Genomic DNA, 27,082 nt, shown 5'->3' with positions numbered 1-27,082 from the left:
GGCCCAAGGAGACCAAACGGGCCAGGCCCGTCGAGTGGCTCCTTCTTCTTCTTCTTCCTCCTCCAGCCGTCGCGCGCGTCGGCGTCTCCCGCGCCTCCTAAAAATAGCCGGCCACCGCGTGGGGAGAGGCTCACTGGAGAGAGAGAGAGAAGGGGACTACACGTGGCCACCGTGCCCACGCATCGCGCGCGCCTCCTTTCGCTCCCGTCCTCACCTCCGACGCCGCCCGGCATAAATCTCCCCGCATGGCCGTCTCCATCGCTTCCTTTCACCTCGCTTTCCATGTCCCTCCGCGACCCCAGCAAAGCCGCCCCGGACCCAGGTAACCATTTTTCCCCCTTGATTCTTGGTTCTTGATCTTTGGTTCGGTTCGAGGGTTTCTTGCTGTGATCGATCGATCGATAACCTGTGGTGTTCGTTCCGTGCTTCTCAGCGAGGCGGCGGGCAGACGCCGTCGGGTGGTTGCAGGCGCTGTTCCCGGACCTGCCGCTCCCTCCGCCGCCGCAGGCCTCCGACGACGACCTCCGCGCGCCGCTCGCCAGCGGGAGGCTGCTCTGCGCGCTGCTCCGGAGGCTCTGCCCGGGCGCCCTCCTCGACGACGCCTCCACCGACAATGTCGGCAGGTTCCGCGCCGCCGTCGAGCGGATGGGCGTCTCCACCTTCAGCGCCTCTGACCTCGAAAGGGTTTCCCTTTAATACTTCCCTAATTTGTTTCTTCCTCTTCGACAAAAGGGTTTGCTGTCATACTCATTTTTTCGCTTCTACTTATACTTAAAAACAAAAATTTAAATTTTAGTCTTAAATTTAAAATTGATTTTAGAAAATTTTTACCATGATTTATCTTTCAGCCTTAGTTTTTAAATAAGTAAGAATACGTATACAAAAGTTTTATTAATAAATTAGTTTTCGTTTCCAAATATGTCACTCCCTTTGTGTTCCATCCAGGGCCAAATGGCAGCTGTCGTCAACTGCATCCTTGCACTCAGGGATCGGTTCGGATCCCGCGGCGGCGTTGGTGATGAACGGAGCCCTAATTTCCTGACCAGATGCGACAGCGAAGGAGGCAGAAAGCGCATGGAATCCAAGCTGCAAAGGATGCTTACTAGCCCAATCATGTCAGGTGGTGGAAATGCACTTGATTTATTTCTGATGATAGGTCCAATTGCTGGCTGAAACATTGTTCATGTTTTGCTTGTATTCAGAACCTTCCACTCCGACAGGAATCGAGCCGTATTCGCCGTCACAAGTGTTTCAGCTGAGACAAGGAGGATATGATGATCTTCCTGGTTCCAAATATTCAGACCTGATGAAATCCACAAGCATGGATGTAAGTAAAGTACACCCAGTACACCCAACACTAAAAATGATAGAACATGTTTTTTTTTCTTTGTTTCTTTAGAAAAAAAAGGAGAATTTTTTGCATTGTCATTTGTCACACCACAATGAATTGGCATGAACTGAACAGCATATTTCGCAGAATGCGCCAACGCAGTCACTTCTCGGCGTTGTGAACAGCATCCTTGATGAGAGCATCGAGAGGAAGAATGGACAAATACCTTATGTAGGCTTCTCAGAAAAGAAACGCATTCAGTTAGTTCGTTCATTCCAAATTTTAAGCGGTTTCATGCTGTATGTTTTTAACACCTCCTCTTGTACAAATTGATTTGAATGTTTCATTATAGCGCATTGCTTGCTTGCTGAGAAAGGTCATAGTGGAGATTGAAAGACGCATTTCCACTCAGGCTGGGCATATACGGAATGTAAGACAGATATATTCTATATTACCTCTGTTTCATAATGTAAGATGTTTGATTTTTTAATTGCAACGTTTGATCATTCGTCTTATTTAAAAATTTAGTACAAATATAAAAAATGACAAGTCGTGCTTAAAGTTCTTTTGATAATAAAGTAAGTTACAAATAAAATAAATGATATTTTTATAATTTTTTGAATAAGACAAATGATCAATTATTGTAAACAAAAAAGGTCAAACATCTTATATTATGAAACGGAGGGAGTATTTGTGTTGGTACCAGGTTTAGGCCTTTGTGACTTCTTATTTTTCTGCAGCAAAATAATCTGATTAAAGCTCGTGAAGAGAAGTATCAGTCAAGGATAAGAGTGCTGGAGGAACTAGCTGTTGGGGCATGCGGGCAAACACATGTAAACTCTAGCAGCTTCCCTGAGCCATCGATCTCTGATTCTCTGAGTTGTTTATGGCAGAGTTTTGTGCGCTTCAAGCGAATTATTTACCTGTTCTAAATGTGATCCTCTTGTAACCATTAAATTGAATAAGGATGAGCATTTAAATTATCAGTTCTTGAGTAGTAATAGATAATTCTGATTTACTCTTGTTATGCAGATGGAGAAAGACATGCTTGGAGATAAAGGGCAACTAGCAGAGGAAGATATGGCAAGGTTAATGAAGTACCAGGAAGATGTGGTTAGATTGATGAAAGAAAACAATGATTTGGTTAGGTTGTTGCGAGAGAAGGAAGATATGGTTAGGTTGCTAAAGGAGAAAGAAGATATGGTTAGATTGCTGAAGGACAAGGAAAGCATGATTGACTCGAAAGCAGTCAAAGTTGAAGAAACGCAACGAATAGAAGATGAAGATAAATATAGGCTAATTAAGGAGAAGGATGATGCTTTAGTTAGATTGGTGAAGGAAAAGGAAGAGATGATTAGGTTGCTGAAGGAGAAAGATGATGTAATTAGACTAATGAAGGAGAAGGATGATTTTCGTAACTTGGAAAACAGTGAGGTTGAGGGTGGAAGTAACTCAACAGATGACAACAAAGATAGGTTGATTAAGGAGAAGAATGATATTGTGCTTAGGTTGACAAAGGAGAAGGAAGAGATGGTTAGGATGTTGAAGGAGAAGGAAGATTTGCTTAACTTGGAAAAAGTTGAGTTTGATGGTAGAAGTAAATCGACAGATGACAATAAAGATAGGCTGATTAAGGAGAAGAATGATATTGTGCTTAGGTTGACAAAGGAGAAGGAAGAGATGGTTAGATTGTTGAAGAAGGAAGATATAATTAGACTTATGAAGGAGAAGGAAGAGATGGTTAACTTGGAAAAAGGTGAGGTTGAGGGTAAAAAGCAAATGGCAGATGACAATAAAGACAGGTTGATTAAGGAGAAAGATGATGTTGTGTTTAGGTTGACAAAGGAGAAGGAAGAGATAATTAAGTTGCTTGAAGAAAAGGAAGATATAATTAGATTAATGAAGCAGAAGGAAGACATGTTCATGTCTATCAAGGAGAAGGAAAATAAGGCTGAACTGAAGATCACTGATGAAGAAGCAGAAAGGTCAATTAAGGAGAAAGCCGAGATAGCTAGGTTGATGAAGGAGAAGGAAGATGGTAGCAATACGATTTTGAAACTTAAGAAGGAATCAGAAACATTAAGATCATCATATGAGGAAAGCTGCAGGTTGTTGGAATCTAAGAAGGAAGATGTGGCCAGGCTTCTCACGGACAAGGAAAACAATGACAATATAATTTTAGAACTAAAGAAAGAGCTTGAAGAAACAAAGAGATTGCATGAGGCGCACAGTCAGGAATTAGAGACTAAGGCTGCAAAAGTAAGGAAGGAGTTGGAACAGAGGATAGAAGAAGTAAAGCTTATGTTAGATGATTCTACCAAGAGAAGAAGAGAACTTGAGGAATTATCTGAATCTAGAATCCAATTTTGGAAAAGGAAAGAAGTAGAGGTCAATCAATTTGTAAGTTTGCAAGTACAGAATGTTCAGGTATTAGTCAGATAGCTTCGTTTTACTCTTCGTTTTTCAAATTTTAGGGAGTTCCGGAATTCTGTAGGTAGTCAGAAGTGTTCTGTTTCATCAGGATTTGAAGCTGTCTTCTGTTTCCGTTAGGCATGAAATCCTAAGTTGTCAAAACAAATGGTCTGAAGAACTAGATGGCCTTGGTAATAATTTACCTTGTGTTTACTTATGCTTTCATATATAAATACTTTTCCTCATCGATAGATCATAGCTAACATTGCTAGTTGCAACTTTTAACAGGAAAAAGCCTTAAGGTTGTAACAAATGCTGCAGAAAAATATCATGTAGCTCTTGCAGAAAACAGAAAATTGTTCAATGAAATCCAGGAACTAAAAGGTACATGTGAACTACAATCATCAGTCCGTTTTGTATGGTTATCTATATTAAGAAAAAAGATATCACCTTGGCATAGTTTTTCTGAGCAGGAAACATCAGAGTATATTGTCGGATAAGACCTTTTCGACCTGGGGAAGATGACAAGTCCAGCTCAGTTGAATATATTGGGGACAATGGTGAACTAGTTCTATCAAACCCTACAAAGCAAGGGAAGGAAGGGGGCAAAAATTTCACATTTAACAAAGTTTTTGGCCCTACCACTACACAAGGTATCCATGATAAGTGATCTATACAACTTATCTCCTGTTGGGTTTCCACTGTAGCTATCACATCAAGTTAGTTTAATAATTCATGCAAATGGTTATATGCCATAATTGTGTATGTGGTATACACTAATTTTCTTTTCCCTCTTATTTTCTTAACAGATGCTGTCTTCAAGGACATACAGCCACTAATTAGATCAGTTCTTGATGGCTACAATGTCTGCATTTTCGCATATGGGCAAACTGGATCAGGAAAGACACATACTATGGTACGCTGAAGCTCAGGGCAAAAACACTTGATCTGTTTCTTTCACTTTATATGCCAGAAGATTTCTCTAAAGTCACAATGTGTTTACAACGACCTGTTTCTACCAATTTCTCAGATGGGACCTGAAAAGGCAACTGAGAAGGAATGGGGAGTCAATTATAGGGCATTAAATGACCTTTTCAATATTTCTAATGACCGTCGAGACACGATCACTTATGAACTTGGCGTTCAGATGGTTGAGATCTACAACGAGCAAATCCGTGATCTCCTCGGCAGTGGTGGTTTGCAGAAGAAATATCCTTGTTCCCGTACTTGCATTACTGTTTAGCCTTTCACCAAATAGAACAAAATTTCTGAATTAGGTCTACATTAAAATTTGCAATTTTTAATTGTGTACACACATGATGGCCATCCTTCATCATATTATAGTACCATCATCTTGCTTGAGAAATTCCATACATTGATTTTTGCAGACTGAATTGATGTTTAGAAATATCCTCCTTTTTTTTTCTTAACTTCCACACAATAGGGATCCAGAACACCACCCAGCCCAATGGACTTGCTGTTCCTGATGCAACAATGTGCCCTGTCACCTCAACTTCTCATGTAATAGAGCTAATGCAAACAGGTCATGACAATAGAGCCATGAGTGCAACAGCTTTGAATGAGAGAAGTAGCAGATCCCACAGGTAATTTTACTTGTCTTTTTTTTCTTTTGATGTAGGACTAAGCCTTCTTACTAGAGAGCAATTTTTTTGCAGTGTTGTGACCATTCATGTCCGAGGCCAAGATTTGAAGACTGGGAACACTTTGCGTGGCGCCCTACATCTTGTGGATCTCGCTGGAAGTGAGAGGGTGGACCGTTCTGCAGTTACAGGGGACAGGCTCAAAGAAGCACAGCACATCAACAAGTCTTTGGCTGCTCTTGGGGATGTTATATTTTCTTTATCACAGAAGAATGCTCATGTGCCATACAGAAATAGCAAGCTCACACAAGTTCTGCAAACTTCTCTGGGTATTCTGCTGCTTCACTTAAAGAACTAGCATTTTACATCACACATTGATACATGTTGTATTGACATGCATAGTTTCATATGCAGGTGGCCATGCAAAGACCCTAATGTTTGTGCAGGTCAACCCAGATGTTTCATCTTACACAGAGACTTTAAGCACTCTGAAATTCGCAGAACGAGTGTCTGGGGTGGAACTTGGTGCTGCTAGGACCACTAAGGAAGGAAAGGAGGGAAAAGATGTCAAAGAACTAATGGATCAGGTAACCAAATTTTTCAGCAGTTATCAAGCCATACCTCTCTACATAATGGTCTCGATATTCAAATGGCAAAACAAAGTTAAGAATATTTTCTAGAATGTCGAGAACACTATGCGATGTAAGCAATGGAAATATTTAATTCACAATGAAACACGGTTACAGCTATTTTTTATCCTAATGTTTTCCTTGCAGCTCTCTCTTCTCAAAGATACCATTTCAAAGAAGGACGATGAAATCGACAGGCTGCAATTACTGAATAGTAGCACCAGATTGAAGTCAGCAAGACAAACCGATCCCATTTTGAAGCATTCATCCTCTTCCCCAGGCATTACATCCTTAGGGAAGAACACAAGCGTTGGCAGTGGGGCAGCCTCTGATCTTGATAACTTCTCCGACACCAGTGACAGGCAATCTGAAGCTGGGTCCATGCTCTCCGTTGATCCTGAGGTTTCTGGCCTTGGTGATCTTGACTCTGATGGAAGGCTAAGTGATGCCTCCGATGGTGGAATTTCCATTGGTGCAGAAGCTGATAGTTCAGTAAACAATGTAGCAGATCAAGAGCAAGACAAAACAACTAGCGCGGCGAAAGAGCGGCTGTGAGTATTTCCAATCTGCCACATTCTGATACTTGCTACACCGTCCGTTTCGTGCTGTAAGACGTTTTGATTTTTTTTCTTCAAAATCATTTTTTTAAGTTTATCTAAATTTATAGGAAATCGTACCAACATTTGCAACTTAAGACAAATATACACCCAAAATACATTTATTGTTCTATTTAACGGAACTAATTTAGTGTTGTGGATATTGTTATATTTTCCTATAAACCTGATCATACTTTAACAGGTTTGACTTTAGAAAAAGTCAAATCATTTTATATTATGAAATAGAGGTAGCGCCATTTTACTGCATTTGACATATTTAGGGCATACTTATTGTGTAATGTCATTATCAAAAAATAATTGTATAACGTGAAATTATTACCACTGTTATCCTTAACTTTGCTATTTCTCATGCAGGACTAAGGCGGTGAATCGTGTCCAAAAGCTAACACTGCCGAAAGTAGGTCAATCATCAAGCTTGCGGCCTAAACCAAGAGATCCTGCCCCACCTAGATCTTCAGGTAAAGTAGGGTTTAAGGAAATGGTGATTGCTAGAATGGATCGAAATCTCTCTGAAATAGTTATGAATAAGTGGACATGTAATTTTGCATTGGCAATCACCATAATTAAATCCTGAGATAACATGCTCTCCCTTCTTTCTCAAACAAACAAAAAAAAAACATGCTAAGACAATTTGATAATTTATTACACAACTGATATAGTCTTGCTCTGACACAAATGCACTTAAAATTCTTGTAATTTCATACAGTATATGTGACTCGAACTGCGCAGTGAACTCATAGTATTAACCAGAAGTGTCAAAGCTATTTAAAACCCTAATTTTTGTATGTTCTCCTTTTTTCTTCTACGCTTCATGAATGCTATTTTTATTTCTTTTTTTTTTCTGCAGCGCCAACAGGTGTACGCAAAAGTACAACTTCCCAAGCAACTCCCCCTACAAGAACTGCTGCCACTCTGAAGAGAGGACCATAGATCTAGTTTATAAACATTTAGCCAACGACTTGTCAGTTAGCTTTATTTTTTGTATAGTTTTTTCAAGATTTTTTTTGTAAAGATGGACAAAAAGGCTATAGCTGTTGACATGGAGCCATGGATTTTGGAACAGTCAAACTGCCACATGGGTTTTCTTGTGCAAACTTGTAAGCTTAAACTGCCACATTGATATTTTTAGTATGAAGAGTAAAATGATTTCTCACAATGAAATTGAATGTGAAAGTCCAGTATTGTTTTTTAAAATTTGTTGATACTTTGCAAAATATCAGTGCTTTAAAATGTTTATTGTTTCTTCAAACTCCAACAATACAATTTCTTTTCTTTTTCTCCCTGCATCAGCCACTGCTCCTTGCAGCTATGGTGATGTAAATTTTGAATAAAGAAATCACTATCAGCTGTACACCAGAGAATTTTTTCTAGTTTGCTTTTAGAGTGGCACCATTACTAAACTATTAACTTCCCATACAATTTACAGTACAACAAAGTGCAAAAGCTTGCAAGGTGACATAGAAAACATTGTTGTACTTATTATTATGAACCTCAATATAGTAGCCCAAAATCAGATTAGCCAGTTTATTTTGAACACCCCTAGCAACAACTACTGATGAATAATAACAACATTACCTAATAAAGTGCTAGTAAACAAGAGGTGGCCATGAACAACATGAAAAATTCCTACTTTACAGCTTCCCTTGCCGGTAATGAACTCTTTTCTGTTGCATAAGGATCATGAACAGTAATTCTCCTCCCTTCTCATTTACAACTCAAAAGCTCCTCCGACCCCATGATGCCATCTTCCTTCAATTTACAGTGTAAAGACTGAAAGCTGAGCTGCTGAAAGGAATTAGGCTTTTGCAGCCTGCATTTGCTTTGCACCAACTGCAAAGAATTCAGTGATAACTTCGAGCGGCATCCCCTTCGTCTCAGGGACCTTGAGGAAGACGAACACAAAGGCGATCAAGCAAACAACTGCGTATATACCGAAGACACCTGCTAGGCCGATGGCATTCAGCATGACAGGGAGGCTGTAGGTGACAATGATATCACCAATCCAGAATGTCAGGGCACAGATGGCGATGCAGATGCCGCGGACCCTAGTGGGGAAAATCTCTGCACATAGAATGTTGGGGATTGGACCAAAGCCCATGACGAAGCAGCAGAAGTAGATGATGACGCTGACTGTGGAGAGCGCGGCATGGGGTACTGTACCCAAGTCGATAACATTAGACACAACCAAGATAACTAAAGATGCTATCAAGACTGGAATTGTGCCCAGAAGCAGAAACCTACATAAAAGGAAGCAATTTATGATATATATTACTTGGGTGCAATTGGTGTTCGATATATTCCAATATTTGGTAGTACTAAGATGATGCAGACCAAGGAAACTTACCTTCTTCCAGAAATATCCATAAGTCTCATCGCTAAACCAATGCTAGGAAGCATCAGTAAGGTGGTGAGAGAACTGATCAAGATGGATGCTGATGCTGAACTGAGGCCAAGATTGGAAAGGAGAATTGCCACACCAGCTTGCTCAAGTATTTGTGGGGTGTAGTAGAGAACCCCATTTATTCCAGCAAACTATACAAGTAAAGAAGTTAACAGGAATTAGTGAACCCTTGATACTAATATAGTAGGTCTGAAAACACTATCAATGTTGGGACAACATAAAGTAGAATCTCTCAAGAAAAATTGTGGTTGATTTAGCTATTCGGTTGCTAATATCATTTTCGTTTGTGCTTAGTTGGTAACAGTAACACAGGAAAAATACTTCCACAAGGAAAAAAGTTATGAAATCATCTCTACCTGTTGAAGGATCTGAATTCCAACACCAACTAACAATGCGCGCCTCACTCCTGGTTCAAACAGGTCTTTCCAGCTTGGACCTTTGGCAGCTGCCTCTGATGGATGGATCATGGCTGGGCCAGACATTCGGTGTTCCATGATATCCTTGGAGTAAAGTGCTGGTTGGCTTACCAAAGCAGCAGCATGTATGAAATCACTGCCTTCAGTAGCATCTCCACCACCAGGAAGTGAAATAACTGAGCCCTTTCTTGATCCAGGCACTCCCTCTTGGTGCAAGTAGATTCTTTTAAATCCTCCTTCCTTCTTACCATCCTCGCCTTCTCGCTCTGACCATTTCCATGCAAGCTGCCATCCCCCACCAATGCCAGTGCTGCTCACCGCCTCACCACCCTCTTCCAATAGGCTTCTTCTTCTCATACTCAGAGAACTTCCACGATGACCGTGGTGTGCAATGTCCTTCCCTTCCGCGCTCGTGGTTTGTCGAGACAGCAATGGGCTGTGGACATTGTCTTCATAGTCACCTCCAGCACCATCAGATGCATATTCCTCATCATCCCTATGAAGATTCTCGTCATCCCATTGATCAACCTTGGGGTGCTGATCTGTCACACTAAACATACTACCAAAGTTGGGAAACAATGTGCTCCTCATGCTTCCTCCGGCATGAGGCATGTTCTCATGGACGCTGCCAAAAAGCGTGACTATAGGATCCATAAGTGGCACACTCTGGTTCACCATGCTGCCATGACGAGATGTGAGAGAAAGCACACTTCCAAGAATGCTGGGTCCCTTAGAAGGTCGAGCAATCCATGATTGTCCCTCTTCAGGTCCATATAGTGTTATTTGGTCCTTATCACCATCAACGACATGTTCATCAGCTGGCTCAGTAGCCGGTCCGATGATGTACTCTTCAATGGAAGTGTCAGCTCCAACCTCCAGGCCTTCAACAAGAAGAGCCATTTCTCCTGCACAATTTGATATTTGGAATGATTCTCAATTTTATTATTTTTAAGGAGATTAGACAAATTTATTGTGGATATTGGCTATAAAGATTGGTATAAATAGACAGTAACAATGGAATAAACCAGCAATTGAAATATGAATGGTGTGGCAGAACCAAATAACAACAATATCATACCCTCAGCCAACCAAAAATTGTTCATGTAATCTGCTGTAGAGAAACCACTTGCTAACAGCATATGCCTATTTTGATGCTGAAACCTCAACTATGTAATTAGTTTGTGGTTACCACTACTTAAGGTTCAAATCATTACTAACTGTTATGAACAATAATTATTGTTAGTGATGTGGGCACTGTGGGTGCTCCTTGGCCACTCTTGTTCAACTAAATAGACCAAATTTCACTTCTAAAGCCTCAAAAGTAAAATTTAGTTCATTTAGTTAAATTAGAGTGAGTCAAGAAAGGCCCATGGGTCATCCCACGTCCACATAATGCCAGAAGGTACCACCCCCAATTTCTTGAGTCACCATTATAAAAAAAAAAGAGAGAGAGAGAGACAAAGTCTACCCATGTCACCTAATTATTTTTCTCCAGATTAGGACTCAGCTAACAGTTGGGACACCTCATCAGGGATCTACCTAGGGGAAATTCTTTTAAACCCTCAAGACGATATCCCCTCGTTATCTTGCATGTCATCTAAATAGTTATGAAAAAAATTGACACTAACAACATAGATTAATGTATGATATATTACTACACAAATTTAACTTCTACGAGTTTCAACAAAAGAAAAACAAATATGACTCTGAATATGTGTGTACTAATCAGAGTTTAATTTGTTCTTTTTGTTACAAGTTATAGAGGTCGAATTTTGGTATGCATGTTTGTGGAGTGATATATCCTATATTAATCTATCTTGCTAATTTGTTTTAAATTTTTCATAACTATATGGATGAAATGCAAAAACGAGGGGACATCCCCACGACTCCACAAGGGATTAGAATCCATTTCCACCTACCTAGCAAGAAAACAATTATTGTGCATTTCATGTTCTACCTTCTATGAAATGAATTAGCGGAGTTATGTGTACTTAGGGTCTTTTCGGAACATAGAATTTTCAGAGGAAACGGTTCAATTCCTCCAATTTTCCTTTGAAAATCCTTCAAACCGAATAGGCCTTTAGTAATCAATAGCTTACTTTAAGATTAATACGCTTTTTAAAAGAGCACCAACTCAAGGCACTTATTATTATTTTTTCAACGATAAGTATAATTCTGCAGATCTTAAGTTCATTTCAAGAAATAAACAGTTATCACTCCCACACATCCTTTCTGGTATTAACCATGGGTTTAGCATCTGGAAGGAATTCTTGAAACTGGCCAGCTGGAAATATGGGCAAAATGAAGATTAATTTTCAGCAAAACATACCTGAGACATCCTCCCTCTCACGTAATTTTTGCAAAACCTTCTTTGCCTCTGCCATCCGCCCCTTGCTGACAAGCCATCTTGGTGATTCTGGCAGGTAAAATATTGTCAATCCAAAGAAGAACAGCGAAGGGATCGCGAGAACGCCAAGCATAATTCTCCAGTCAGGTGATGGCAACAGTGACATCCCAAACACCATGCAGTATGACAAGAACATCCCCCCTGACCCACTGAACTGTGGCAGCGTGTTCAGCAACCCCCTAATCTCTGAAGGAGCTGTCTCTGAGATGTACAAAGGTACAAGTGTGACAGCCAAGCCGATGCCGAATCCATCTATAAGTCGTGCCAGCAGTAATACATAGACGTTCGGGGACCATAGCATGATGAGGCTGCCGAGGAAGTACAAAATTGAAGAGAGAATGAGCATAGGGCGCCGGCCGATCCAGTCTGATACTGGCCCCGAGAATGTTGTGATGATAGTTGCACCAATCAGTGACATGGCCACGATTAGCCCCTCAACAGTGGGCTCACTTTCGAGATTGAATTCCTTCTTTATGTATAAAACAGCACCTGAAGAAGGTAATAATTGTGTCTTTGTTAACATTTACACTTTCTTGTATTGAACAGAACAATATTTGTGTGTTCAGAACAAAGCATGGCAAACAGTAATGATTGGACATAACAATAGCACATAGATTAAGCCATCTCTATCTTCAATAGGATTACTACAGATCTAGCAGAATCAACAAACCATCAATATCATGAGACCCAGTTGCTGATTAAAAAAATCGTGACAATTATTTCCAGGGCTCAAACAACACCAAACATGTTCTACAAGACCATGATTAGTACTCAAGACCGTCTGATCTAAAGCAGTCTATTAATCTGAAACAAATACAGCACCAAAGAGAGGTAGACCCACCACAACACTGATAGCTCTTATTAAAAAAAAAACACTGATAGCTAACAAAGCTGGTAGTTCATATTCCCAGTCACAACCAAACAAATCGATCTACCACAACAAGGAACTCGTGAAGCCTTTTACCTGCAATGGTGGCATTGTCCCATCCCTGCAGCAGATTACCAATCGAAGCCGCGATTGCGACCAGAGCAGCGCCCGACATCTTCACTCACCTTGCTACCACCTGCATCGAGAAAAAAAAAAGCAAGAAATGAACACACCGAACAAGAAATCACAAGAACAAGGGAGAAGAACCTCAGTTCTTGCAGAACTCTGTACCTCCGAAGAAGAGGAAGAACAAGAAAACGAGACAAGAACCGAGGAGGAGGCGCGCGTCCTCGCTCGTTCCCAGATCAGAAGAGAGGGAAAAGGGCGTCTCAAACGGAAGCCCAAGAGCCAGCCACTCCCTGGAAGCTGGAAGCCGCAGCAGCAGCAGAGTAGAAGAAGAGAGGAAGGCCAGGCCACCTCACCTCACCTGCGAGTGAGGACAAAGGGATCAGTGGGGGGAGGAGGCGACTGCTGCAGCTGCCGCTGCCGGGACGCCACATGGAGGCGACGCCGCACACGCACACATACGGACAGAGACACCGCGGCGGCACTAAACTAAACTAAACTAAAACACCCCCGGCGACTGCTACAAACTAAAATTAAGGAGATAAAAATCCCACCTTTTCTTCCTCCCGAGTCCCAACCACGGCGAGCGAGATCCCCTCGAGGACGACGGCGCAAGAAGCGGCCTTTGGCACGCGAGGGGGAGGAGGAGGAAGGGGAACACGCGAGGGCGAGGTCGATCGGATCTCCTCTCCTCTCCGCTGGCTGGGTGCTGCGCGGGCGGCGTCGCGCCAAGCAAGAACCACCACCACCCACAACTGATCTGTCAGGCTGCTGCTGCTGCTGCTGATAGTTTTCTACTACTAGTAGCCCAGCCAGCGCCGGAACGGACGGCCAGGATTCGCTCTCGTGGTATGGCAGCGGCGCATGTGAGCTGATGGAATCCGCTCGAACTCCGCCAAAATCTTGCAATATTTTTTTTTTCTCTTGCGTCTTGTTGGATCGTGGAGCCGAATGATAGGGGGTGGGGAGGAGAGAAGGTCGTGTGTGCTTCCAGATCGTCACAGACGTCGCAAGCGCTTACAAAATAATAATACTGTTAGTAGGACAGACCAGGGTCTTGTTGCATTTTGTGCTGTTTCTTTTCTAATAATCTTGGGTCAGAGAGAACGATGAAATCGGTGGTTAGTTTAGTACTGCGGCTTGGTTTAAAAGAGACGTGTAATGAGTACAAAGAATGACCGTTGTTTTATGGGTAAACCTGTAGTTTTGTTTTAGACTAGTCTTGTAAGGAGCTTTATTTTTTCTTAAGCATTTGATGAAGTATTATTGTAATTGTTGTAGTTTGCAGTTAGACTACTTTAGATAACTTCTTTGATACACATCAATCATCTCACTGATATCCGCTCACACCGCAAGAGTTAGAGGAGGGACGTCTCGACCTTTCCCCAACCTCTAGCTAGGATACAATCTCGATATGAATACATTTGCCCCCTCTTCCCTTCTTCAATTACGATATCTTGCCATAGGCAAGGACTAGAGGAGAGGTCTGGACGCCACTCTACTTTATAAGTTAGTGTAGTCCTTAGTTTGTTCGTCAGGTACTTCTATTGGTCAGGTCCTCTTGCTTTCTCATCTATAGTCGTCGGTGGTTCCATAACAACTACAGCACAGGCAATGCTGGTGATGGGAGAGGAACACGAGATCTTCATTTGGTTGAAGCTAGTGGTGCTCCTAACCCACGGTGCAATGCTCTTTGCTTTGCCGAATCTGAGAAAGGAGATTGCAGCAATCAAGGCAAAACTGCAAAATGGATGATGGGAAGCATGTTTAGGTATGTGACTGGCGTCCTTCTTTCTTGCGGCAAACATGGTCATAGTGGTGACTGGCGACAATGACCATGGTATCACAACATGACATGGTCCATTTTGATGATGCTTTCCCTACTATGATCTCCTCTGTCTCATCACTTGGATCATGGAATCATCGAACCAAGGACAAAGACGTGATATCTATCTTCATCTTTCTCGACGATGTTTCTTTGTCGAGCAAGTAAGCTTGGATTATCACGTCGATGAAGTTGTAACCTCCACCTGTTGAAGGCCCCAACCATTGCACAGTTTTCGGATTGATCCCTTAGAGGAAGCTTCTTGGCTTTTTATGTAGTTGCTCGTGTTTTCTGCTTCGTTGTCGACAAATTGATTTGTCTACTAACCAAGTTTTTACATATAAACCCAAGACCTCCTAGTGTCCAATGCCAAAGATCGCCCTCGGCCAGTGGAGTTCATACCAAACCAGCAAGAAGGACCTGATCACTTCTCCTACTTCTTATTAGGTCATTTTCTACAAAAGGTTGTGCTTAATTGTAATTCTCCTTTTTTAAGGGACTTTTCTAAAAGAACTGGTTGTAAAGCCATCTGCATTGTTGATACTCATGCATCATGACCTAAGCTAAATAAAATACACGAGTTCTCAAAAAATAAACGCATTATGTTCTAATACATCGACGAATCTATATGTTTGTCGGATGGGTGTCTATATGTTTAGAGAAGAGAGTTGGGCAATCCAAACTACAATAATGATAAAAAAATTACCCACTCTAAAATGAAAAGTTTAGTTTATGGTAGCTCAAAGTGAAATTTTAGCCACTTTATCAATAAAGAGTAGTTCGAACCGCGATTCACATATTATCATGTACTTCACTTGGATATGATGAGGTGAGGAGATAGAGCTCGTCACATCTAGAAATATCAGAAGAAATTTTTGAGGTACCATATACATTGTTTTCTATATACATGTTATTTCTAAATACAATTTAAATGTTTACGATAATAATTCATATTATATACATATATATATTGATTAATGTTATATAGGCATATGGTGTGATAAGGCCATAAGGGCCTCTATATTTAGTTAAGTACCGGGGCGCATGAAAAGTCAGGACCGGCCTGTACATATATATTATGAGCACACCCTCTTAATATACGTTTGAAAGACGCAGGACATCACTAAATCTTTAACCATACTAGTTTATCAAACGTTGCGGTGATATGGTAACCTTTTGCTATTATTTATGAAAAAAAGTTTGCAAATCTGAGATCAAGGTGACAAAGAAAACCATACATTCCAAATTCTAGTATATTGTTATGATACATGGCTTTTGCATCACATGTATTGGCGAAAATTAAGAAAAAGAATTGTATTTCGGAGTGTCGAAAAAATTAAGTCCAAGCATGTGTTCCTTTTAGACAGACTATTACTCGGATTTTACCCGTACACTTCCTAAATTACTAAACAATATTTTTTTTCAAAATGTTCCGGCATAAAAATTGATTGTTTCATATTTTGAAATAAATTTTGATTTTATAATAGTTAATTTTATTTTTTATACTATAAAATCAGATGATCTTTTATGTTTATCTAGCATGAGTGTTTCTTTAGATGGGCATACAACAGCTCCAAATTCCGTTCCATGAATATCTGCACTCTGCAAAGCGGAAAGTGATGGCAACCACAAAACGCAAGATTAGTGGTTCAGCAACAGCTACTCCGACGAATGCAAAACTAACAAGAAATCTATACAAGCGTGTGTAGTCTGTGGCTGTGTTCTTCCCATCGCCACAAGCAACGAACGCTTTTTGGTAACTGACCTGACGACGGCCAAATGCCAGCAAAATAACACACGTCGAAATCTGATGCCGATTACCCCCCCCCCCCCCCCCCATGTCGCCCTGATTCTCTCCCCGGCAATAATGACACTAGTTGATATGAAAGCACATCCTGATAATTCTATGTCATTAGTCTAAACTGATAGCATAAGAACATGTTCAATGGTAGTATGTATTATGGACTCTATCTTAAGCCAAGTCAGTAGAAAAAACTTCTCATACAAAAATCAGTCTCTCAAGTTGACTCTTCATAATTACAGACTAATTAATTTCTCGTTCGCATTCCATCTGGTTAGCACATCTGATTAGAGTTAGCACACGTATTTTGGTTGTCTCCTCATTTTATGCGCCAAGAGCCGATGTTTTGCTGACTCCATGCAAAACAACTATTTTTTTCTCTTCTATCATCTCTCTTACACGTCAGCAAGCATGCAGCTATAGAGATAGCAATGAGAGTCCTTTGTACGTGCCCTAATCTGATACAACTGGAAACCCAAGAGTGGACAAGGGTGATCAGCCAAACTGCATATTTATAAATAAAAATAATTTGTGAATAATTTTTTTTATTTGCGTTCTTAGCGATCTAAAAATAAATACTGAAAAATAAACTACGGTGAAACCTTAAAATCTACTCCAAATTTTAGATTTAAAATTTAAAATTTGGCTCATAAGCAAAAAAAAAAAAAGTGAAAAGATGGGCTGAACGTGCGTGTTCCAATCAGCGTGGCTTTCATGCTCTGAGATATTTCAGACGTGTTTCCAGAATTGTGAAGGCAAGTTGTACAAAAGAAAATTTTAGTTGAGATATTGAAAGCACATTCTGATAATTTTAATCCTTTGCTTTTCTAGATGGGATGTGAAGGCAAGTTCAGGCATTTTAGAGTGAGTTCTTCGTAGATGATGCATAAAACATTATTCAAGGGCACAGCGAAACAAATTTATGTTTTCTAATAAGTTTTAACGAGATTTTTTTAAAAAAAAACCTTCTAGAAGCTTAAAAAACATTGTGCGATAATCCATACTCCATAGCTAATTTAGTTGGTCTTAAATTGGTTCTCTAACAAAACTATATAAATCCTAATTTAGTTGTAAAGAAAAACATCTAAATACTACAATTATATTAATTTAGTTGCAAAGGTCATCTAAACTTATATAAATATAACATACAAGTTGTATTGTATTTTTTTTAAATCTATTAAGAAAATTAAGCGGGTAGACTGGCGTGACAACAGACGATACGATACCATAGTATGACGACGCATCATCATCAGGGCAGTGCCACGTGGTGAGGGTGCGTCACTCCTAGGTGACGTGTAGTGGAGACGTGGTACCCGGGGGCGCAGACCCATTTTATGCACATGTGTACTTTGCGAATTCTACTCGTACGCAGAATGAGATAAAAATTATATCGGCTCTTTTCTGTTCATAATAAATGTATTTCTGAAATTCATATTTGTTTCACAAATAGTGCATTGTGGAGTACTTGTTGTCCCGTAAATCATTTTATATTCATATATATTATTTTACTCCTAAGTACTTCTCGCTCCCTTCCATCTTTTTATTTAATAAGAGACATTTAAGGTATTTCATTTTACAACTAATTTACTTCCACAGGGTTAGAAATGTGTTTTATATCGAGACAGAGTGAGTTTTTTTTTCCCTGATGAAGAGAAGGAAGCTAAAATGAGCACTGCTCCAGTGTGCAGACTAGCAAAGAAAGGAAACCGGCAGACAGAAGCTTCATTTTCTGAAATTATTGCAGGGATCCCTATGGGAATCAATGGACCAGAGAGTGATTTAGGATTTGAAAACAACAACACAGTGAGGGGGGGGGGCCAATCAAGATCTGCATTGGCCACGAGACATATCATCTTGTCGTCAGCTCTGTGCAATAAATAATTCCATCATCTAGAGTCACTGAAAGAATATAATGCTCCCTTCGTACTTAAATATTTAACGTCATTAACTTTTTTTAATATGTTTAAATACTCGTCTTATTTAAAAAATTACATAATTATTAATCATACTTTTATTATTAAATATACTTTTATGCATATATAGCTTTATATATTTTATAAAAAATTTAAATAAAACAACAGTCAAACATATGTTAAAATGTTAATGGCGTCAAACATTTAAACATTTAAGACCGGAGGTAGCACAATTATTTCTCTCAAACGACTTGCACTGCAAGCTTATTTCAGTTTACATGATGAAATATTCGATGCCCTCGGTTCCAAAATAAGATTATTTTTAGTCATTTTATTTTGTCCCAATATAAGTTTATTTTTAAAGTAACTATTGTAATAAATATGAAAATAAGGAATAAATGCAATGGAAATAGATAAATTAGAGGGTAATTATATTAAGATTCAGTAAAGTGAAGAATATTTTAGTCTTTTAGGTTTTATATTGGTATTTGTGAGATGAGTTGGACAGAGTGAGTACTCCTATTTGAACAATAATTGCAATAAAACAATGATGCCAAACAAGGACATGGGGAGCATAACATAACAAGATCTGAAATGCAATCAGCAGCTAAACTAAGCAAAGCATCCATGAGTTCAGCTTCGATCTGCAGGCAGCAGCATGTGCTCATCATGGTCCAAATCAAATGGCACGCATCACAAGAGAAACCTCACCGCCATGATCGATCGATAGCTATGGAGACCAAACGCAGCTAGAGTACCATAATTTCAAGTTAGGCTGTGTTCTTTTCCCACATATTATTCTCAGTATTTTCCTTGGCTGGTATATACTTCTTCTTAAACAGCTAAATGATATATATATATATATATATATATATATATACATATATATATATATATATATTACCTTACGCTTCTAAAGTATATTTTTAAATTTATGATAATTAATTTTATCATTTATACTACTTAATAGTTATCATAAAAACTAAAAAATATTTCATATTTTATCTTTCATCTAAAAACACAAGCCTAGGCCCATTCTTTTCAGCTGTTTGGGTTGAGCTACTCCTCGTATTTAATTAACACGCTTTTCAAACCTCTAAGTAATATGTTTCACGTAAAATTTTGATATAGAAATTGTTTTTAAAAACCAAATAAATATATTTGTTAAGTTTTTAATAATTAATACTCAATTATTCATATGCAAGTTATAGTTGAAAAAGCTATTTAGAACACGGCCTATTTTGTTATTGTGTCCTACTTTGGGCTCGAAAGATCAACAGTTGCGTTCTTTACCTAGCTTGTCGCCGGATTATTTCTTGCGGACGTTTTTCGAATTGCTAAGTGGTGTGTTTCTTTAAAAAAATTATAAACAAAAGTTCATTATCTTATTCATCTTATTCTCAGTAGAATTCTAACATAGTTAGCTCTATTGTTTATATCATTAATAACTATAAACAAAATCAAATTCATCTTTCATACCACGAAGATCACAAACTTTCGATGGTCTGACGATCGAACTACTGCGGCCGATCTGTGCTGGAGCCAAAACACCATTCTAGGGTCACCAATAATTGTGAGGAATCTGGCGCTACGTTACGTCAAATTATTGGCCAGATTTTTTCTTTCTTTCATCGTCTTCTTCTCTACCCTTTCACGGTCACTGCCGGCCCTGCTGTGCAGCAGGTGTCCCGGTCGCCATGGGATCCGGTTTGGATTCTCGTGACAAATTGCTCAACACCGTACGTAGATTTTTATTTTAATTTTTGCACAGATTCATATGGGAATTGTCGTAAGTATGTGATGCAAGTTCAATAATATAGCTAACTACTGGCTTCAATTTATCTATAATCAATCTAATAGTTAATTCATATAATAGTTACCTACAAAACATCAATACATAGTCTCACATGTCATACCCACATTTTGTCTTGGAGCCCGTGTGCTGCTGGCTACAAATTAGTAGCCCACATCTCTTCTCTCTCCCTCTTATCTCTTTAAAATATGTTTATAGCCTGCTATTGTACCTACTCTTATGGTTTTATCGAATATTTTAAAATTTTGACCTTCCAATGTAATGGTTTGCTGATTGTTTATCTCTTTTAGAAAATATTAGAAAATAGTAGGTGTATATTTGCTTTGTAAAGTGTTATGGTAGTATCATGAGCTTATTATATTTACTATAAGATTGATGGCTGGACTTTTTAAAAGCTTAGCTGGATTTTGTGCTGATCGTTTAATATTTATTTATGAATGGAGGGACTAGATGAAATTCTTATGCTTAAAATGGACCCTTGTCGGATACCTGAATGTGACGATGTAAGACATGCTGTCGGCTTGGTTTTATTTGGAGTTGCCCTTATCATCATTAGCAGTATCTAGCTTATGCTTATGTTTATGCTTATAAACTAAAATTTAAATTTTTAGCTTAAATTTGAAGTTACTTTTGCGGGTTTTTTTACCGAAGTTTATTTTTCAGTCTTAGTTTTTAGTTTTAGATTGATAAAAATACGTATATAAATTTTTTATTTATAAATTATTTTTATTTCTAAATATCTTGTTTGGTTTTTCCATAAAACATCCAAATAATCATAGGTCTTTCAACTTATGGTTTCTAATTTATTTGTCTGGATTATATAGATTAAAAAAAATCTTACAGAGTTGGAGATTCCTGAAGAAAATGCACAAGTTCCCAAACGTCCCCGGCCGCGTTCACAAAACTTTTTTTAAAAACATCGTATCAAATCTTTGGACACCTAAATAAAACGTTAAATATACATAAATATTAAAACTAATTACACAGTTATAAGAGAAATCGTCAGACGAATCTTTTGAGCCTAATTAGGACATAATTACCATAAGTGCTACAGTAACCAACATGCACTAATGACGGATCAATTAGACTCAAAAAATTCATCTTGCGATTTCCAGACGGAATCTGGAATTTCTTTTATAATTAGACTACGTTTAATCCTTCAAATATGTGACAAAAACTCGAAGTGATGTTTTGCAAAAAGATTTTGCAAACTAAACAAGGCCTAAGTTAATTTAACCCCTTGTTTTTCGCGCGCACGCTTCCGAACTGCTAAACGGTGTATTTTTTGTAAAAGTTTTCTATAGAAAAATTGTTTTTAAAAAATCATATTAATCTATTTATATATTTTAAATAATTAATAATTAAGTAATCGTATACTAATCTATCATTATATTTTTCGTGCTAGATAAGTTAAATTATCCGCCCCTTACACCGAACGGGGCCTAGTCTAAAATGGACAGGTCATTTATTTGCCCAGCACAAGAAATGCTCAAGTCTAACATGGAGTAATAATACAAAGCAGAGCAAATAATTATTACACAGTAATAGTGTCCAACTAAGCTTGACAAGCCCATGGGCTGACTTATTTCCTTGAGTCCTTATTTCGGGCCTAAATCCTCGACCACAAGACTTTTCAGCAGACCTATCAGCCTTAATAAATAATAATTCTGCTTGATTGATGACTAGCGCCGCGTTCAGTTAGAGGGGATAAGTTAACTTATTCGGTGCGGAAAATATAGTAATAGATTAATACATAATTAATTATTAAAAATATATAAAATAGATTAATATAATTTTTTAAAACAACTTTTCTATAGATATTTTTTGAAAAATATACACCGTTTAGCAATTCGGAAAACATGCGCACAGAAAACAAATGAGTTAAGTTAACTTATGGGTGGGGCGAACTTGGCCTAGGGCCTCCGAAGCATCAGTTGGAGCAACCATTTCCTCCCTCGTGTTGCAGTGATGATAATCTAAAGCTCATGGGCATTTTGTTACGGTAATTTGTTGCGTTCTAGATAGTACAAACCTTCATTAATTTGTTCTATGCATTTTTGGCTTTGTTTTTGCGTAGGTAATATATATTCCACCCATTTCATATGATAAGATTTTTTAAGTTTGTCTAGATTCATCAATACATCAATATATATATTCTGTATATGAATCTAGGCAAAGCTAAAAAATTTTGTAACGTGAAACGAAAGAATATTGTAGTAACCTCTCTCATATATGTGGCGGGTCTCATTTGTTGCGCAAAGCATACGTACCAACTAATGTGTTCCTCGGGTTGAACATTTTTTATCGTCAAGGTGCGTAGATTCTTATATATAATAAATATGAGCAGTAAAAACACTTATTCTATTGTAAAAAATATTGTTATCCTACAACCTGAGCGTAGCTATCTCAGGAGGAAATTTAACCATTTGTCACTTTTACGAGTGGTCTTAATCTCATGTATCTATGACATATGGGCCCAGACCCACATGTTATAGACATATGAGAGTGGTAAAAAGTTAAGACCACTGGTAAGAGTGGTAAATAGTTAAATGCCCCCTACTTATGTGTGGTGAAGTATGCCTAATCAGATGACATATGTGCTTTTATTTATGGTCAATTATTATTTCAGTGATAGACGACGTCTCTATCAATAGTGAGACACTTATGATAATTCCACCGATAATAAGATACGTCGGTTAAGTCTCTCGAAGATGCTCGTAGGGGTAAAGATAAGTGTAGGGCGATATGTATGCGAGCGTTTGCGTTTGGATCATGGTTTGCAAAAGAAATGATTTTTTATGTTTGCTAGACTATCACCTCAGCTTGCAAGTGTATAGAGATGCCACTTTGCATCCCCCCCCCCCCCACCCCACCCCCATGAGCTTGCATCTACTGCCTCCCACAACTCCCATGTTCCATGTCTTTTTTAAACTCTCATGTCATATATTTGTAAAACTGTTTTTGTCTATACACTATATAGATCAGGTAAACATGTAATGGTTCGCCAATGTCAATGGTAAGTAACTCACATGCATATTGGAACCCATAGCTGCGCCGATTTAAATACAGTCAGTTCCATTACAGTTCTGCCTCCAGTTTTTTTTTTAAAAAAATGATGTTGAATAGTTCAAAACTGAACTAATCAAACGCCATTTACACAACATACACCTAAGTCGAGGCACCATTACGAGTACTATAATTTCTGCAAATTTTTTTTGGTTATGATGTCCTCGTTGTGAGGTGATCATACATAACCCAAACACGTGTATTCGTATGAAAATCAAATTAAGGGTGATTATTTGGTTTTTCAATAAAAATTTAAATAATATATTTGTAAGAAAATAATTTGGGAATAAAACTATCATATACTTATTCTTAGCGATCTAAAAGACAATATTAGAATATAAACTTCGTGAAAAACTCTAAAATCAATTCTAAATTTAAACTTGAGTGAAGTGCACCAGCGGTTCCTAAACTTGTATGTATGTGTCATCTAGATCCCTGAACTCTCAAAATACAATTTTGGGTCCTCGAACTTGTTCGGGGGTGTCATATAGATCCAAACGGACTCCGACCCACTTCATCCGCTGACGTGGCATGTCACGGTGGTGCCACGTGGGTCCCACATGTCAGTTTCTCTCTCTCCTCCTTATTCTTTTCTCTCCCTTCTCGTAGGCGCCACCGTGGCATGCCACGTCAGCGGATGGAGCGGGTCGGAGTCCGTTTGGATCTATATGACATTCCCGGACAAGTTCGAGGACCCAAAAATATATTTTGAGAGTTAAGGGATCTAGATGACACGTACATACAAGTTTAGGGTCCGCTGGTACATTTTACTCTTTAAACTTTATATGATTTTTATATGATTGTAAGCATAAGCAGAAGCGAAAAAGGATACGGTGAAAGTAGCCAAAAAACGGGAGAGTGAGAAACAGGTTGAATATTAGCAATAATTAATCTCAACATTTAACTATTTCTTCACAAGAAGCATCATGCTGCACACATCGAATAGTAACAAACGAACAACACATGGATCGAGATATCATTAAATCAGCTAGCTGCGCCGTACCGCGGCGAACGGCGGCGAGCAGCGGCAGCATCAGGCGCTAGCAGCTGCGAGAGCTCGCCGCGGATGTGGAGGTAGACGGCGGCGAGGAGGCCCCAGAGCTCCGGCAGCACGGCGGTGAGGTTCCGGCACGACGGCACCAGCGCCGGGAACGGGCACAGCATCACCCCCACCGCGAACAGCGTCGTCCCCGTCGCCGCCGGACACATCGATCAACAATACCTGCATGCTCGCTCTTCCTCGTTAATTTAGTAGCTTCAGCTAATTCAATATTTTTGCCGGTCATTCAATGCAATTGAGATGGAAGAAAAGCTAATTCAATATTACGCATGCAATTATCAGCCAGTACGTACGTGCAAATATCATATGTACATCTACTGTTCGAGTACATAAGAGTAGATCCACTGCTGCCTCTGTTCTTCGATATAAGACTTTCTAGCATTAAATGGATTTATATAGATACCGTTAAAACGTTCCATATTATGAAATGAAAGGAGCGAGTAAAAATTAATACCTTATTCGTGCTTCAGTGCATCATCAGCTGAGAGCCTAGCTAGCAACTACGAATGCAGCTGCCCTTCTCATCTGTGGCTGGGGCTGTGCTTTTTGTACAGTTGAAAAAGCTAATGGGTAGGTAAGATAGCTAAGCTTGAGTATGCTGTACTCATCAAGTCATCTGCTCGTGCCAAGTTTGACTGGCAGATGCTGCTCTGACCGTTAGCTGTGAGGCCCAATTCACATCGGCCGGTTAGTTACTAAAAGCCCAATTGTATCAGAAGGCCCACTAGGCCCGGCCCATCAGTCGCCCAGACCTAGGGTTTGCTCGGGGATATAAATAAACTTCGCGACCCCCTCGCCCGCGTCTCCTCCTCCTCCGCCGCCCACCTCTCTCCTTCGCCGCCTTCGCCGCCGCCGCCGCCTCCGAGGGACGCCGACGCATCAGGGGGTGGGGGGTAATCAAGCATGGCGGACACGAAGACGGCGCCGGCGGTGACGCTCCGCACGCGCAAGTTCATGACGAACCGCCTCCTCTCCCGCAAGCAGTTCGTGCTCGAGGTGCTCCACCCGGGCCGCGCCAACGTCTCCAAGGTAGGGTTCGCGCCGCGGGGGCGATGGGTGGAGGGACGGAGGGAGGGAGGCTGATAGCCGTGTGGTGTGGTTGTTCGTGCGCGCAGGCGGATCTGAAGGAGAAGCTGGCGAAGATGTACGAGGTGAAGGACCCCAGCTGCATCTTCGTGTTCAAGTTCCGCACCCACTTCGGAGGCGGCAAGTCCACCGGATTCGGCCTCATCTACGACAACCTCGACGCCGCCAAGAAATTCGAGCCCAAGTATAGGCTCATCAGGGTGCATGCTCTTGCCTCCTTCCTCTACATCTTACATGGCTAGTTGTTAGCTTGCTATGTTGGGCAAATTAATCCAATCTTGGGTTCTCGTTGCTGCTGTTCACCTAAATTGCTGCTAGTGTTGGTATTGCGCTATGTGCCCTAATCATTGGATCATTAGGGTGCCATTTATGGTAAAATGCTGATTGGGAGTCATGATCAATAAGATATCTGTATACTCTTAAATCAACACTTTAGTGATGGTACTTGCATTTTTTATAAAATGCATACCTGTACATCAAAAATATGTAATGTGAGCAACCTAATCTGTGCACACTGAGAACTGCTACTATGTCGATTTTGTAGTCTGGCCATCAAGTGATGCACTATTCAGCTTGTCTTGATAATCCACTGTTATGGATTGACCCCTCCTGTTGTTTGATTCAAGGCTGTAACTCGTTTTGCATCTCAACATTGGCATGAGTCATCTCCCGTCAGTGCATATTACCATAGTCAGAAACATCGTGTAGTGATTCTGTGTCATCTTAGCCATTCAACTGATGTGGATAATCTTGTCTACTTTTGACAGTCTTAGACAATGTGTTTAACTTTCTCGAAAAAGGCAGCCAAATTTGTTGAATTCCAAAGTTTTGCTTTGATAAATCTAGTTTGTGTTCCATTGAGGGTGCTCAAAACTTTGTGTCTCTGCCTTTGGCTTTCGTTTTAAATAGAAAAAAACAATGGCAAATATCATGTTGGCTATCCTGGCAATTGCTGCAAATCTGCATGAGAATTATAGTAGAATGAGAAAAGATCAAGCAATACATGAAGTACATATACTGACTATTCATATCGTTCCACTAGTTTTATGCATTACTGGACATTGTTAAACTTTGAGTTTCATCATGAAAAGCTTCAGGTAGCAACCACCAAATTGAGTACCGATCAGTCTGTATCATGTGTTCAAAGCTGTATTGTCTTTTGTATTCAGGCTTTTCATGGCTTTGTAGCTTATTGAAATTTTACCTGAAAACCACAATGGTAGGCCATGTTTAATGTATTTTTCCTTGCTCCTTTTTTTGCTGCCATCCTACAGAATGGGCTTGCTACCAAGGTAGAGAAGTCTCGCAAGCAGATGAAGGAGAGGAAGAACAGGGCAAAGAAGATCCGTGGAGTGAAGAAGGTACCTTTATGCCTGTGCTGACCAAACTGTCATGTTTATATAACACAAAATACTAACCATATTCTTCAGCTTCACATGACTAAATTCCTTGCTTGGATTGCTTTTGCAGACAAAGGCTGGAGATGCAGGCAAGAAGAAGTAAGCAAAGGTGTTGAATTGACATACCTTAGCTGCCTTGAGTTCATTGCCTACTATCAATTTTTGTACCCCCTTATAACATCTCCTTGTGGTGCCCTCGCAGAATGGGCTGATCTGCTAGAAAGATTTTTGAGCGTTTTGACATCCGCCCTCTGTTACATTACATTGCTGCGTTTACTGTGACTTGATTTTTATCAGCTTATCAGAATTCA

The 27,082-nt window shown here is 39.7% G+C and overlaps 3 protein-coding genes and 1 long non-coding RNA gene across 5 annotated transcripts; 2 read left to right on the top strand and 2 right to left on the bottom strand.

The window, feature by feature from the left end:
- Positions 1–243: 243 nt before the first annotated feature.
- On the top strand, positions 244–7,763 carry LOC102711596 (kinesin-like protein KIN-14D). Its single transcript, XM_015833760.2, has 19 exons — positions 244–322; positions 434–684; positions 946–1,120; positions 1,203–1,327; positions 1,478–1,561; positions 1,683–1,760; positions 2,071–2,163; positions 2,363–3,757; positions 3,852–3,933; positions 4,031–4,126; positions 4,216–4,395; positions 4,552–4,658; positions 4,773–4,951; positions 5,182–5,346; positions 5,419–5,672; positions 5,758–5,930; positions 6,120–6,523; positions 6,944–7,047; positions 7,437–7,763. The coding sequence occupies exons 1-19, from the start codon at positions 283–285 to the stop codon at positions 7,517–7,519; spliced, it is 4,068 nt and encodes a 1,355-aa protein (XP_015689246.2). The 5' UTR covers positions 244–282; the 3' UTR covers positions 7,520–7,763.
- Positions 7,764–7,961: 198 nt separating this feature from the next.
- LOC102701788 (monosaccharide-sensing protein 2-like) lies at positions 7,962–13,747 on the bottom strand. 2 transcript variants are annotated; one of them, XM_015833761.2, is made up of 7 exons: positions 13,362–13,747; positions 12,973–13,168; positions 12,778–12,877; positions 11,736–12,302; positions 9,347–10,311; positions 8,934–9,121; positions 7,962–8,826 (listed from the first exon to the last, which is right to left on the bottom strand). In XM_015833761.2, the coding sequence occupies exons 3-7, from the start codon at positions 12,854–12,856 to the stop codon at positions 8,385–8,387; spliced, it is 2,241 nt and encodes a 746-aa protein (XP_015689247.1). In that variant the 5' UTR covers positions 12,857–12,877; positions 12,973–13,168; positions 13,362–13,747; the 3' UTR covers positions 7,962–8,384. The 2 variants fall into 2 exon arrangements, with proteins under 2 accessions (XP_015689247.1, XP_006647093.1); XM_006647030.3 differs by lacking the exon at positions 12,973–13,168 and having other exon boundaries at positions 8,043–8,826.
- A 10,348-nt stretch (positions 13,748–24,095) lies between these two features.
- On the bottom strand, positions 24,096–24,828 carry LOC107303643. The gene is made up of 2 exons (XR_001549593.1): positions 24,740–24,828; positions 24,096–24,447 (listed from the first exon to the last, which is right to left on the bottom strand). It is a non-coding gene; the product is annotated as an uncharacterized LOC107303643 (long non-coding RNA).
- Positions 24,829–25,087: 259 nt separating this feature from the next.
- On the top strand, positions 25,088–27,082 carry LOC102701511 (40S ribosomal protein S24-1). The gene is made up of 4 exons (XM_006647029.2): positions 25,088–25,314; positions 25,401–25,571; positions 26,646–26,732; positions 26,842–27,082. The coding sequence occupies exons 1-4, from the start codon at positions 25,189–25,191 to the stop codon at positions 26,872–26,874; spliced, it is 417 nt and encodes a 138-aa protein (XP_006647092.1). The 5' UTR covers positions 25,088–25,188; the 3' UTR covers positions 26,875–27,082.

Source organism: Oryza brachyantha, chromosome 2, assembly GCF_000231095.2.
Source record: "Oryza brachyantha chromosome 2, ObraRS2, whole genome shotgun sequence".
NCBI classification, from domain to species: domain Eukaryota; kingdom Viridiplantae; phylum Streptophyta; class Magnoliopsida; order Poales; family Poaceae; genus Oryza; species Oryza brachyantha.
The sequence above is the reverse complement of the archived record's forward strand: the minus strand, read 5'-3'. Positions and strand labels throughout refer to the sequence as shown.